The sequence below is a fragment of the Lactuca sativa genome, chromosome 8 (genome assembly GCF_002870075.4).
Source record: "Lactuca sativa cultivar Salinas chromosome 8, Lsat_Salinas_v11, whole genome shotgun sequence".
In the NCBI taxonomy this organism is placed as follows: domain Eukaryota; kingdom Viridiplantae; phylum Streptophyta; class Magnoliopsida; order Asterales; family Asteraceae; genus Lactuca; species Lactuca sativa.
Window position 1 is genome coordinate 103,109,273 of NC_056630.2, and position 13,927 is coordinate 103,123,199.

Consider the following 13,927-nt stretch of genomic DNA (forward strand, 5'->3'; position numbering starts at 1 on the left):
TCCACCAGTCAAGCAAGCGGTGGGTCAGAGTGGACACCCATTAAGTTGCCATTTTATAGGCAACAACCTTATACCCACCTTATAGACCAGCTTTGTGAATGAGGCGTACTAGCGGTAAGACGACTTTAATCTTATATATATATATATATATATATATATATATATATATATATATATATATATATATATATTATTATTAACTTATAATATTATACGTATAAGGGTTGAATTTTAACTTTTAAAATTCTAAGGGTTGGAACTAAAGTTTTAATCAAGACTTTACTTGTTCCAAAACTTGAGGGAAAGTTTTGTAAACTTTCAAAACTTTTCATTTCTTGTAACTTATGAGTTTATTAGGGTATTAAAAATGAAGACTCTTCATTTTTATAACCTATGTGTTTTTTTAATGGTTTTTAACAAAGTGACTTTTGGTTTTCCATAACTTGAGGACAAGTTATGGACTCCATTAAAACACATAATGATCAACAATTAATCTACCACATAGGTTACAAACAATTCCTATGATCATCTAAACTTCATAAGATCAAGAACATGAACATGAATACTTTCATGAATCAAAATTACACTTAAAACTTTGTAATTTTGATAACTTGTTGTTGTAAATGGATTAGCAAAGACATTACACCATCTAAAACAAGTTTTCAAATACCAAAACAATTTAGTGTAATGTTTCTAGTCCATTTCCAGTAACTAAAGTCGAAAATCTGCATTCTGAGGCTCCTACTCGCCGAGTGCATGAACCTACTCGGCGAGTAGGTTGAAGATTCACATGAACTCGACAAGTCCCCCCATGGACTCGGCAAGTTCATCAGTCAGATTGCAAAAATATCGACTTTTTTCAACTACTTAGCACAAATAACAAACAAACAAGCCTAGGCTCTGATACCACTCTTGGGGTTTGAGCATTCTAACACTTCCTAAGTGTACATGCAACCCTAATAATAGGATCCTGAACTCCATCAAAAGTAGGGGGCTTCGTATTATAGAAATCCCGATACTGAAAACCTCTACTGGTTCCTCCCCCTACCGTTGTAGCCGCCGCGGCAGCCGTCTCTGTAAGAGTTGCATAGCGATCATCAAAATACTCGACCATGGCGGTCTTGATCGACCCAAACAGTTCCGACAACTCGGCCGGAACATAGAAGCAACCTCATCATGCAGAATCTCACGAATCCTAGTATCCAACTCGTCTGTGCTCATCTGACCAATAACCTCGGGTGGTGCTAATCCACCCTGACCGCCCCCTCCTACTCCCGATCCTGACCCGGATCCGCTCCCAGCATGCCTCGTAACCACCATACTGAAATTACTGCAAAATATCAGATGCTTTGCACTAACCCGGGAACCAACTCCCAACCCAACCCTAGGGGTTGTGACTTCCTTGATATGCGTATGGGTCCTGTGCTTTCAGTAGTAAGGGCCCATACTACCGTCCACACCTAACTATATTTATATCAAGTATCACCACAACACCCTAGTGATGAACATGCATAACAAGCACTCAACCCTCACTCCTAGAGGAACATTGGAAATCTCATACAGAAAGAAACCCTAGGCTAGCAGGCATCACAGTCAGGCAACTCTATCATGCACTTCCTAAAGATCCCTAGCCTAACACTAGCATGCTGTTTTAACATATCTCATAACAAACAACTTGTATGGTATTTTGGGGTTACTTATTGACTCCGGCTGATCGTACCTCCGCATCCTCCTTTACTCATTTTTGAAAACCATTTTAAATTCTCTTTTGAAAACTGTCCTTGATTTAAGACTGGATTCACACGAATGTTCCTCCAATACACTCAAACCAAGACTCTGATACCAATTTGTAACGCTCTAAAAATTCCAACCAATTTAAACTTTTCAAAAACAACCCAATTTCATTAAGTTATTACAAAAAGATTTTCATTACATTTATTATCAGAGTATTCCCAGAACCATATCATAAAACATAAACATGAGGTGCGGTATGATCACGCCTTTGCCTTGCCACGGTCTCCTGAAGTACCTGAAACGTTAAACCACAACTGTAAGCCCGAAAGCTTAGTGAGATACCCCCAAAATACCAACCACATATACCATACACATAACATATCATAACTTCTTTGACATTTCCCTTAACCAAGGAAAACCCTAGCCTCCACATATGAATGATTCTAGAAGAAAAGGTCATGGTACAACTTAATACCTCACAAATATGTCCCAAACTGGAGTGGGTTCTGGATCCACACAAAATCGTTGATGGTTGCCTCTTATTCTTAAAGTCTCCTCCACCAAATTCACTTCTCAAAGCTCCAAACACTCTCTAAGCTCTCACTCATGGCTATTAGGGTTTCTGGGACTCAAAAGGAATGTAGAGAGGCTGAAGAGAGGGTATTATGTTCTTTATATATGGCACAAACTCCGGATTAGGGTTTTTCTCATCCCAACACCAACTCGTCGAGTCCAGCCTCCGACTTGCCGAGTTGGTCACTTAACGCGTGACCAGAATCGCGACTCGACTCGCCGAGTCTATCCATCGACTCGCCGAGTCAGCCTTCCTCATTTACACTAAGAACCCTGAACTTGCAATTCTGAACTCGGGGTGTTACAACAATCCTATCTTTCGAAAGAATTTCGGGACGAAATTCCCTCTAACGGGGTGATGATGTCACAACTAGCATTTTAGCTAGGAAATTCTATTCTCATGAAAGCATCATCTATTGTAAGACTTGTACTCTAAGTGAATATCTTACTCTATGCTCAATCAAAATCATCCATTCGAATCCAAACTCTTGAATGAAGGTCAATTCCTAATACAATACATCTCATATAGTCAACTAGGGGTTGAAAACCCTAGTAATCCCGATTCAAGTTTATTATGAACTAGGATCCTCTTATTGGACCTATTGGTCCAATAAACTTTCAAGTTGACTATTTTGGGGCCAATAAACCCTAATTGGGTTCTAATGGACCCAATTCATGAAACTATAGCATTTTGGGCCATTTGGGGCTAGAATGATTAATTTTATCCCTAATGGGCCATAATGGGCCATAAGTGATTTAATTGGCCCTAATGGGCCGTAAAACCCATTCCTTTTATTTCATTGGGCTATGAACCCTCATTAGGGACCAATGGGCCGAAAATTATTATTGGGCACCATAAATTCAATCTAAGCTAAGGAAAGGCCCAAACCATTTCATCTCCGCTCTTCTTTGGCCCAATTCTCAGCCCAGTTAACAAAAAAAGAGAGAAAAGGGGGGTTAATCTAGCATGTGACACATCATTTTTGCATGGTGGATCTCCATGCAACATCACCTCAATACCTCTCTCTCTCTCTCTCTCTCTCTCTCTCTCTCTCTTCTCTTATCTCCCTTGGCCAAGAGCACACACACACACATAATTCCATTTTCAAACACTCTAAGAATTCTCTAAAGAAATCCTCTCTTATCCTCCAAAAATTTCGTAACTTGGAGGGTGATTCCAAGGGTTTTCATCAAGTTTTTCACACTCTTGAATCATCTAATTTCGTAAACTTCCTCAAGGAGTTTGCTAGGGCCGAGATTTACTCATCTCATCACTAAAAACCGAAAACATCGAAACAAAGTGAGTTCATACCCCTTCTTTTTTATTTTCATAATGTTTTGGGGGAGAATACAAGTTGTGTTGTGTAGATCTATGTGTGTATGCATGATTTTGTGTGTTATCATGATATATGTTGTGATATGTGTTTTACTTTCAGAGTTTTACTTGAACTTGGAGTTTAGCACTTGGATCTTCATAAAGACCTTGAAAAAAGTATGCGTTATCACATATATTATATGTAAACTTGTAGATCTAGGATTTATACGCTTAAAATAGCAAAAATAAGTGTTGTGTACAAACATGGATAACTTATACTAAAAAATCAGCCTTTGACAGAAAAGTTTTGGGCTAATCTTGGACTGTTTTGAACACCTTAATGGAAATATTTTTCAAATATGTTATACATGAAAAAAAGCGCTCAGGTTTATACCTTTAAAATGACTACTCTCATGTTTTCATACGATTTTTCTATAAATTTTGGCGAATTTTACGAAACTGCCTATCATATTTGAAATAATCTCAGACCAGCCTGTGAAGGTGAGCAATTTCACACTGGTTTGAGGCCATTAAAAATTATGAGAAACATTGTGAACAAAGTAGACAAAATTACCAAACTTCCAGAGTTTACAGATCCAAATTTTGACTTACGATGATTTTTCTACAAATTTTCCAACAACGGGGTCAGAAAAGTAAAAAACCAGAAAAATTGTTTTTAACTTACTAAAAGTGTGTAAACTTGTTTTGGATGCAAGACTTGGCCTTTAGAAGACCCTAAGATGTTTTTTTTACTAAAATTGGGCCTTACGCGTAAATTTTTGGCTTAATGGGCGAAGAGTGTTACATTTACAAAAAGCGGGCCTTTTATATCAATTTAGTAAATAATTGAGCTAAAACTAGCAATATAATAACAAACTGGCTAATTAGATCATTTTCATGTTTATTGGGCCTTAGTAACCCATTAATATGTTTGATAAGTCATGAATACTATTTATATGTTTATTGGGCCTCACTGATCCATTAACATGCGCGACGGACCTTGGATACTATTTGCGTGCTATTTGGGCCTCTAAATACCTTACATGTGAAATGGGCCTTAGGTTTCCTTTTACGTATATTTTGGGCCCAAGTTATATAATCTCATTCCTATCGGGCCTTGAAATGACTTACATGTTTAGCGATGCCTTAGTGATTCACTTAGATGGTTCATTGGGCCTAGAAATGAGTTTATATGTTTTTCTTCGCTTAAATTCGATTAAGGATCTAGTGAGACGTGTCGGTTGACACCTATTGAGTGTACGATCGAGACCTGTAGTTATTGTTGCGATTTTAGCATTCTAACACTTCCTAAATGTACATGCAACCCTAATAACCTTGGATCTATGTTTGTCTAATTATCATGCAAAGTAGATTTCCAAGGCTATGATCCTATCTAACATACATGGGGAACAATTCTAAATTGAATAATAGATATAATTACATACCTTGTTGTTGTAAGTGTTCCTTGAAACCTGTGAGCCTAGCACCTCAAGTGTGATGCCTCAAATGCTTCACACAACACCAAATGCAAATTATAAATTTGAGAGAATACTCTAACACACTCAAAATTGGCCAATCCCTCTTGTTTCTCTGGTGTATCACTAGTGTACCGATTTTGGGGAGAGACATGGTCCTTATATAGTGTGTTGCATTAGGTAAAACCCTAATGTAACATGACTCTTCATTTCTCAATCCATGGGTTAACTCCATGGAGCATCCATGGAGCATCCTATGGGTGGAACCCAACTTGATAATCCATGGAGCCTTTTAGCCCACTATATAAGATATGGAAGATTTACATAATCTACCCATATATTTAATTAGTTATTCTTTTGATCACTTAATTAATTCTAAATTAATTCTTGATCAAAACTAATTAAATAATATTATTAATATATTAGAACTTATAATATATTAATAAACCATATGTGTTATTTCTCTCATTTAGTTTATCCAATTGCATGGTGCCATGCAACCCAAATGAACCATGCCGGGTTGGGTCAAGTATTTACCAGAAATAGTTATGGACTTAGACACCTTATCCAATAGTTATAACAAGAGTCTCTTGGAGGAAGAGTGTGAGTTTGTGTATAGATCTATACGGGGGTGACGCCCCACACCTGAGCTGTTTGATACAGTTAGACTAATCCAATCTAGGGTGACAAACCTTACCTTAAACAAGTTGGCGTCTTCCAGACGTCAAGGCAGGCAAAGTTGTCATTATCAAACATGGTTGTAACGGCTCACTTAGTGGAATTAACGTTATAAATTTACGGGAGACCATTCTTTTCTTTTCTTCTTTGGATTACTCAGGAACATACTCATACTGGTACTCAACCTCGGGGGTTGGTATGGCATCATTCTCTTTTACAGACAACATAGGGTTGTCTGGGGGCATTCTCTTTACATCCTCTTTACATTTTCTGCATTATCTTTATACATTCTAATAAACAATAACACACATGAATTAATACAAGATCTGACACAAACATACTAAACTGTTTTCAGAAAATATAAGATTTTCTGGTGGTTTCAAAGTTGTACAAATAATTTTCACAAACATGCTTATGAACTCACCAACATTTTTATGTTGACTTTTTTAAATTAACGTGTATTCTCAGGAAACCGATGAAGCAGGTTGAGTGGAACAAACTAATGGATATTTTGTTATATTTTGTTTCATTATACTTTGACTATTTTGGCATGTAATATTCAAATACAATACTCGATGTAAACAATAAATGTTGTCATATTACCTGTGTGATGAAGATGATGTTATGTTTTAATTATATACTCTGTGATGATACTACAACAATGGACTCACGCTCAGGCCCCCAGACGTTTCCGCCGTTTGGTTCGGGGGTGTGACAGATTACCCCTGGCCCAATCAGTCATCAGACTGGAATGCCAATATACAATAGGTCCCCTCAGTCATCAGACCATAATTCTAATATACAGCGAGCCCACTCAATTATCGTACTGGAATACCCTTGGGTCCATTCAGTCATTAGACTGGAATACCCCTGGTTTGATGACTCACACACAAATTAATAAAGTCTCAACCCAAAAGAATATGTCAACATATAACAGATAACAAACATATTCAACAAACAGATAATCATACAGACAGAAATCACAGGTATTCCAATAGATCTACCGGTCTACGCATATCAAGAACTATCTTATGATCATATAAATCTACCCCAAACTCAACATATCGTCAATCAAGGCATACCAGCATAACAATCTAATTGGGTCGCCCTTGGTGCCTTCGACCCATAAGTATAGTGAGGAAATCTAACCTCTCAATCTGAACAATCATTTATGAGGTCCCGACTCCGAATCTAAGCTCTAATCGTCAATTGTCCATCCGAATGACCAATTCTCAACCACAATCCAAAATACCCAAAATACCCCTAGGTCAAACTTGGTCAAAATCTGGTAAAAAGTCAAATGATTTAACCCACTTGAATACATACTCCCAACATACTCCGCTGTACGCCTAACGTACACGTTGGTTGATCAAGTACGGGTCTGTTGACCATGTACACACACATACGCCTTGTACGACCAGCGTACGTAGCTGGCTGCCAACCCAAGTTATTAAGAGCTTAATCCTTAAGCCCTTCACTCCATTTTACAGATGCAAGGCCAAAATGATGTCCCTGACCATAAAATTTCCAACTTTATGGTCTTTCATGACCATTAAGTGCCCAACATCAAAGTACCTAACCTCTTAATCCATTAAGACAACTTAGGCCATACATGAGAAGAGACTAGTGTCCAAGATTACATTTTTATGACTCAAGAGACTCCAAAACCTATGAAAGGACAAATCAAATGGATTAGAGTAATCCCTGCTCATAATACCAAACTTATGGGACCAAAATAACATAAGATCAAGCCTAAAACAAGATCTAAGTATAACTTCACCAAGTTCAGAACTTTATACCTCCAAGTGATGTCAAATGATGATGTGATTTTGGATCTAAGGTGCTTCACTCCTCCAAGATGGTATCTACTTCCTTCTTTCTTCTTCAAAGGCACAAAACACACACACACAAGCTCAAAAATGCTCACGAGGTAGATTAGGATTTGCAAAAACGTTTGGAGAGGATGGAGGTGGATGAAAGGAACCAGGTTTGAGAGTTAATGAAGAATAAATAGGGTCCAAACCTTAAATATTAGGTTTGGGACTTAACCCCATATGCAAACATACGCCCAGCGTACGTGGCTCCACCCCACAATTCAAAAATGGCAATATTAACCACTCCTAACAACAAATCTTACACTTTAAGGACCAAAATGTAACAAATCTTTATATAACGATCAAAAGTTAAAGTGCTTCAAAACAAGATGTTACACTAAATCTGAAAAATAGCTAAAGTGAATAAAAACATCACTAAACATGATTATGTAAGCAAAGTAAATGATTATCGCCTTCTTGTGATTAGATCTCTTCAACTCTTGTTCTTCAATCAATCTCAGGCTTTCTTAGGGTTTGTAAGAGGGTTTTGGTTGTGCTAGATCACAATAAATATCAACACTCTCTAAAATTCTAAACTAATGACCGTTTATATAAGTTTCCAAAAATTAGCCGCCACGTCGTTACGTCGTGTTTTCATCCGTGCCCTCCAAGTTCTCCATGTAGACATCCGAGAATCTTCAGATGTTTGACATGTCACCACGTCATGGGAAGGTGTCGACCACGACATGGCAGATACTTTTCTGCATGTTTTCTTCTCTTTGATGATATCTTCAAGTTCTTAGCTTCCAGCTTGCATTTTAGCTCCCTTTTCCATGAGAATGTCTTTTTGGCTCCAACATAGATTTTTAACGTACTAAGTACCAAATATTTCAATAAATTGCCAACACATAGCTAAATGTGCTTGAATATTGCACAAAATATATGACTAAAAATAGCAATATCACTTTCCAATCCTATTAGAAGGAATGTCGATGTCCCAACTATTATATGTCACCCGTGCAATTATGCATCAAGGAAATTGAGACTCCCAACCATCTTTTCTCTTCTTGTTCTCTTGCATCCCAGCTGCGTTCTCGCTTGGCCTTATGGTGGAACATTGGTTCCCATTCTCCTTATCCTTCAGCTCTCCTTGGGTTCAAGGGAAGCTGTCACGCGGAAGAAATTCTTGATGCGGTAAATGGATGTTACTATTGGCTGATTTGGCTACAGAAGATTAATGGGACCATATTCAAAAGTTCAAAATCAAAGAAGGAGCTCATCTTCGATTTTGTTGTTGGTACTTTTTTTTTTGTTGGGTGTCTAATAGAAAGTGTAATTCTAAGTTTTCTTGGCCCAAATGGCTAAAAAAATCCATCTGTAGCTATGGACAATTTTTAATGGTGGTCTTTTCGGGGTCTAGTTACTTGCTAGTCGTAATGAATTGTTGCTATTAAAAAAAAAGTTGAAGCCATTAAAGGTACGATGGCTAGATGTAAAATGTTTAATGTGCCTTAGGTAGAATACTAGAATGGTTGAAAAACCTTCACTTGATTTCATGTAACATGTGCTTCTGAGCTAGTTTCTTGCTAATTAAAGACATTGTTACATGAAAACTATAAAACAACAATATATATGTGCCTCATATAGAAAAGGAAGGTATAGTCTAACCTTGAACATTATTTATTAATTTATCATTTTTTTCTAATATAAAGAGTCATGTGATGAGGATGTACCATGTTTCCTGGCATAAAATTCCATCTCAAAGTCATGGAAACACATATTCAAATATCTCTACGTACATTGCATGGTTATAATTATTAATTTATAGTTGACGCTTTTAAAAATTATTTGCGGTACGTAGTGGGAGCAAGTGATATAAGACATTAACTTATTAAGTTTATTCTCAAGTAATAATACGATCAAGACATATCAGTCATATATATAACTGAAATAAAATTACATCTTTTCTGTTTATATCAGTTCATATATAACTGAAATAAAGTTACATATTTTCTGTATAAAAGGTTTTATGTTATTTGGAATTGGTAAATTCATTATTTTATTCCATAGAGTTGTAGTTACGTTCATCGGATAAATATTTAATAATTACATATTATTATATATACATATTAAAGATCAATATGGCTCGTGTGAATTAGGGCTGAGAGTTATTTGATCGAGAACCGAAAACCTTTAAACCAAATCGAACCGAGATGGATTTGAGACCAAACCAAACCAAACCATATATATATATATATATATATATATATATATATATATATATATATATATATATATATATATATATATATATATATATATATATATATATATATATATATATAAAGAGAGAGAGAGAGAGAGAGAGAGTTAGAATGATATATAAACGTTAATTATTGTGTGAATATATAACCAAATATGATCAAATAATTTGATAAGTGTATTTTTGTATTTTCATAACAATTGGTCATATAATCCCAAAATAACAAGCCATATATATGGAAGCAAAATTAATATATGTTACAACTTTTACATCTTAAATCACAGATAATCTTCTTTATATATATTCTTCTTAGATTAATCTCAGATGATAGCCTTTTATATGGTTGTCATCCAAAATCAATGTCACAAAATCATCTTCTCTGGATATTATTAGCACAAATGTTTTTTTTTATTGAGAACCATATTTTTTTTTTAAAATCAATTTTGCAACCACCAAGATCCACCAAATTGAATATATGAAAAGTATCAACACAATAAAAAAATTACTTGTATTTTATATTGTTTAACAAATTTGTAATTAATAGGAAATAATTTATTCCGTTTTATTATTCGTTTATGAGAAAAGAATTATAAATTTGAGATTTCGTTTGATAATTATGTATTTTAGCTGTCACATTCTTTAAGAATATATAATATATTAATAATTTTAAAAAAAGAATACGTGTATCTATATATGCAATAATATTCTTCTAGAATATCACATTGTTCAAGAATGTATATAAGAATGTGTAGTATATTGGTTTTAAAATAATAATAGGTGATTTTGTATATGTAATCATATTCATCTAGAATATGTTTATAGAGATTATTTGTTATTACATTCTTAAAGAATTTGTTATTATCTATAAGTTTTTGAAAATATTTTTTAGTGTTATGCAAAAGGGAGTTTGAATAATTAATTAACAATTTTTTGAAGAATAGATATAGTATTATAAAAACATTCTTAAATCATATAATAGGTGTACCATATTTTTTAACAAAAAGAAAAAAACATATACAGTTATGTACACCAAATGTATTCGACATAACTATTATTAATTAAAGCATTAAATATTTTCAAATTACTTACCCATCTTAATTTAAATTCCTAAATAATAATATGTTTGCCTTGTAAATGATTTTATAAGTAAATTAATTAAATTAATTGTTAAAAACTAATTAACTCCACAATCATTCTTAGTCATTAGATTTTTCTAATCCAACGACCCAAATTTAGTGATACATTTACACTATATTTAGGTATCACATTTAATTCTAACATTTTATATATATATATATATATATATATATATATATATATATATATATATATATATATATATATATATATATATATATATTATTTTTTCTATTAACATTATTGTTTTTGAGAAATAAACAAAAAAGGTTATTTTAAAACCGCGTGAAAGCCACATTTCTTATAGTATCGATGGATTCGATGTTGAAGTGACCTACACCATTCGTCACTAATATTATTTGGTCTGGAATAACAAAAGTGCACCATCTCCCTACTACGTCAAAATACTATTCCCCCACATACCAGCTGTTTTACAACCAATATATATCATCTCACCAACTTAAAGATTACTTAGGTCACCTTCCTCCTCATCTTCCCTTAAACTTTCGAACACCCTATAAATACGACAATCTTCACTTCTTCTATCTTCACATCCACTTAACCAAACAAAGAAACGCAAACATTTCTGAAAATGGTGTTTTCTTCTTCTTCTTCTTCCTCAGGGCTTCCAGGTTTCTACCTGGTACTCCTATTTCTTGTGGGTACTTCAATTGTCTCCGCTGATTTCTACAATGAGTTTGATATCACTTGGGGTAACGGCCGTGGTAAAATACTCAATGGTGACCTCTTAACGCTCTCCCTTGATAATTCATCTGGCTCCGGCTTTGAATCAAGAAATGAATATATGTTTGGAAAAATCGATATGCAGCTCAAGCTTGTAGCTGGAAACTCTGCTGGCACTGTCACTGCCTACTATGTAAGTTACTTTTTAAGTTTTATCTCTCGGGGAGTTTTACTATTTGTAAAAACGAGAAGCAAAAAAGATACTAAACATGGTTTTTTGTGATTGTCTTGCAGTTGTCTTCGAAGGGGTCAAACTGGGATGAGATTGACTTCGAGTTCTTGGGTAATTTGAGTGGTGATCCTTACATTCTACATACAAATGTATTTAGCCAAGGAAAAGGGAATAGAGAGCAGCAATTCTACCTTTGGTTCGACCCCACTGCCGACTTCCACACCTATTCTATCCTCTGGAACCCTAAAAGCATCGTGTATGTATCTTCGTATGTTTATACTATACATATATATAATAAGCCACGTTAAGCTATCGTGGTTAACTGTTCTATTATTCAATCTTTTATTGATGTTCCTTTTTCGATTTTTCAGATTTTCTGTTGATGGAACACCCATTAGGGAGTTCAAGAACGCTGAATCGATTGGAGTACCGTTTCCAAAAGATCAACCTATGAGAATACACTCTAGTTTATGGAATGCTGATGATTGGGCGACCAGGGGTGGGCTTGTTAAGACTGATTGGAGTAAAGCTCCCTTCACTGCTTCATATAGAAACTTTAAGGCCGATGCTTGTGTTGTGTCTTCTGGGAAATCGTCTTGCGGTGGCTCTGACAACCCGGCATGGCTATCAGAGGAGTTGGATAATACGAAGCAGGAGAGACTAAGATGGGCACAAAAGAATTACATGATCTATAACTACTGCTCGGATTCCAAGAGATTTCCTCAAGGATTTCCCCCCGAGTGCAAATCGGCATAAGGAGAGTTGAATTTATACATATTAATTTTTCTGTTGTGTTTAATATTATATTCGGAAATTGAATTCATAATCTTTTTGCATGTCAACAATGAATAAACAAAACAATATTGGAATTTGCACAACGGGTTGAAGTCTTGTTGTTAGCATTCATTAGTGTGATTTAATTTTTCGTGTCCTTTTATATGATATCCTCCGTTTAGGTTCTTGCGTTGATAATAAGCTGGAGTGTTATTCAAAATTAACTATATATTTCTACGAATTTACGTTATCCAAAAAGTAAAGTGACTAAATATTGTCCTTGTCATTTAAAATTTAAAATTAGTATGAGGATTGTTAGGATGAAAAATAGAAGGATATTTAATTTTTCTTAAATTTAATAAAGTTAAATCCGTTTAGTGACATCTTAAATGAGAAAATCTACATACTATATTATTGATCAAAGAATGTTGGAACCATCGGTGTAGCTGGGGAAATCCTACAGAAAACTGTGGTTGTCATTTTGTCCAAAGATCTAAGGACATACATCTATCTTTTTTTATTGAAAGCAACTTGCCATGAAATGTTAGTATCCGACATTTCAACCCGAGTTGTTAAACTATGAAGTGAAAGCCCATTCCTAGATCTTTTGAATAACAAATATTTGGAATAACACTACTAGAAAACTGGGCACTTACCGACGCTTTTATCTGTCGGTAAACCAACTTCCGACGGAATTAGGTTTGTCGTTAAATGTCTTGTTGGTTAAATATTACTGTCGAAATTTGTTGAACTTCTTCAACCAAATTAACAACGGGTAGGACTGAATACCGACTTACACATTTAGTGACCAATTCCCTACAAATACCTTTTAGTGAGGGATTATCGAGGGACACTTTTAGTGATCGATTACCAACGAAATCTTTTGAATGATTATCGGTTGATACTCCTAACTTTTCGTGATAAACGTTTCTGTCAATATTCCGTCATGAAATATTTTTTTTTTAAGTTAATAAAAGATAAAAAAAAATCCAATAGTTTTTTTTCCACACACAAATGCAGAAGACAAACTAAAGTGAATATATATATATATATATATATATATATATATATATATATATATATATATATATATATATATATATATATATATATATATATATATATATATATATATATATATATATATATATATAACATCACAAAATACGTTCACGCCACATGTCATTACTATATTTGTTTAAACGTTTAATAATATAGTTTAATAATACATTAAAATTGATATTCCAA

At 34.4% G+C, this 13,927-nt stretch overlaps 1 protein-coding gene across 1 annotated transcript; it reads left to right on the forward strand.

The window, feature by feature from the left end:
• Window positions 1–11,517: 11,517 nt before the first annotated feature.
• On the forward strand, window positions 11,518–12,776 carry LOC111909618 (probable xyloglucan endotransglucosylase/hydrolase protein 23). The gene is made up of 3 exons (XM_023905407.3): window positions 11,518–11,866; window positions 11,968–12,161; window positions 12,277–12,776. The coding sequence occupies exons 1-3, from the start codon at window positions 11,582–11,584 to the stop codon at window positions 12,659–12,661; spliced, it is 864 nt and encodes a 287-aa protein (XP_023761175.1). The 5' UTR covers window positions 11,518–11,581; the 3' UTR covers window positions 12,662–12,776.
• Window positions 12,777–13,927: the final 1,151 nt, after the last annotated feature.

Bases quoted from the DNA above. Each gene is read 5' to 3' on its own strand.
- LOC111909618 (XM_023905407.3), top strand. From the start codon at position 11,582: ATGGTGTTTTCTTCTTCTTCTTCTTCCTCAGGGCTTCCAGGTTTCTAC. The intron at 11,867-11,967 runs GTAAGTTACTTT...ATTGTCTTGCAG, and splicing joins GCACTGTCACTGCCTACTAT to TTGTCTTCGAAGGGGTCAAA. The intron at 12,162-12,276 runs GTATGTATCTTC...TCGATTTTTCAG, and splicing joins TGGAACCCTAAAAGCATCGT to ATTTTCTGTTGATGGAACAC.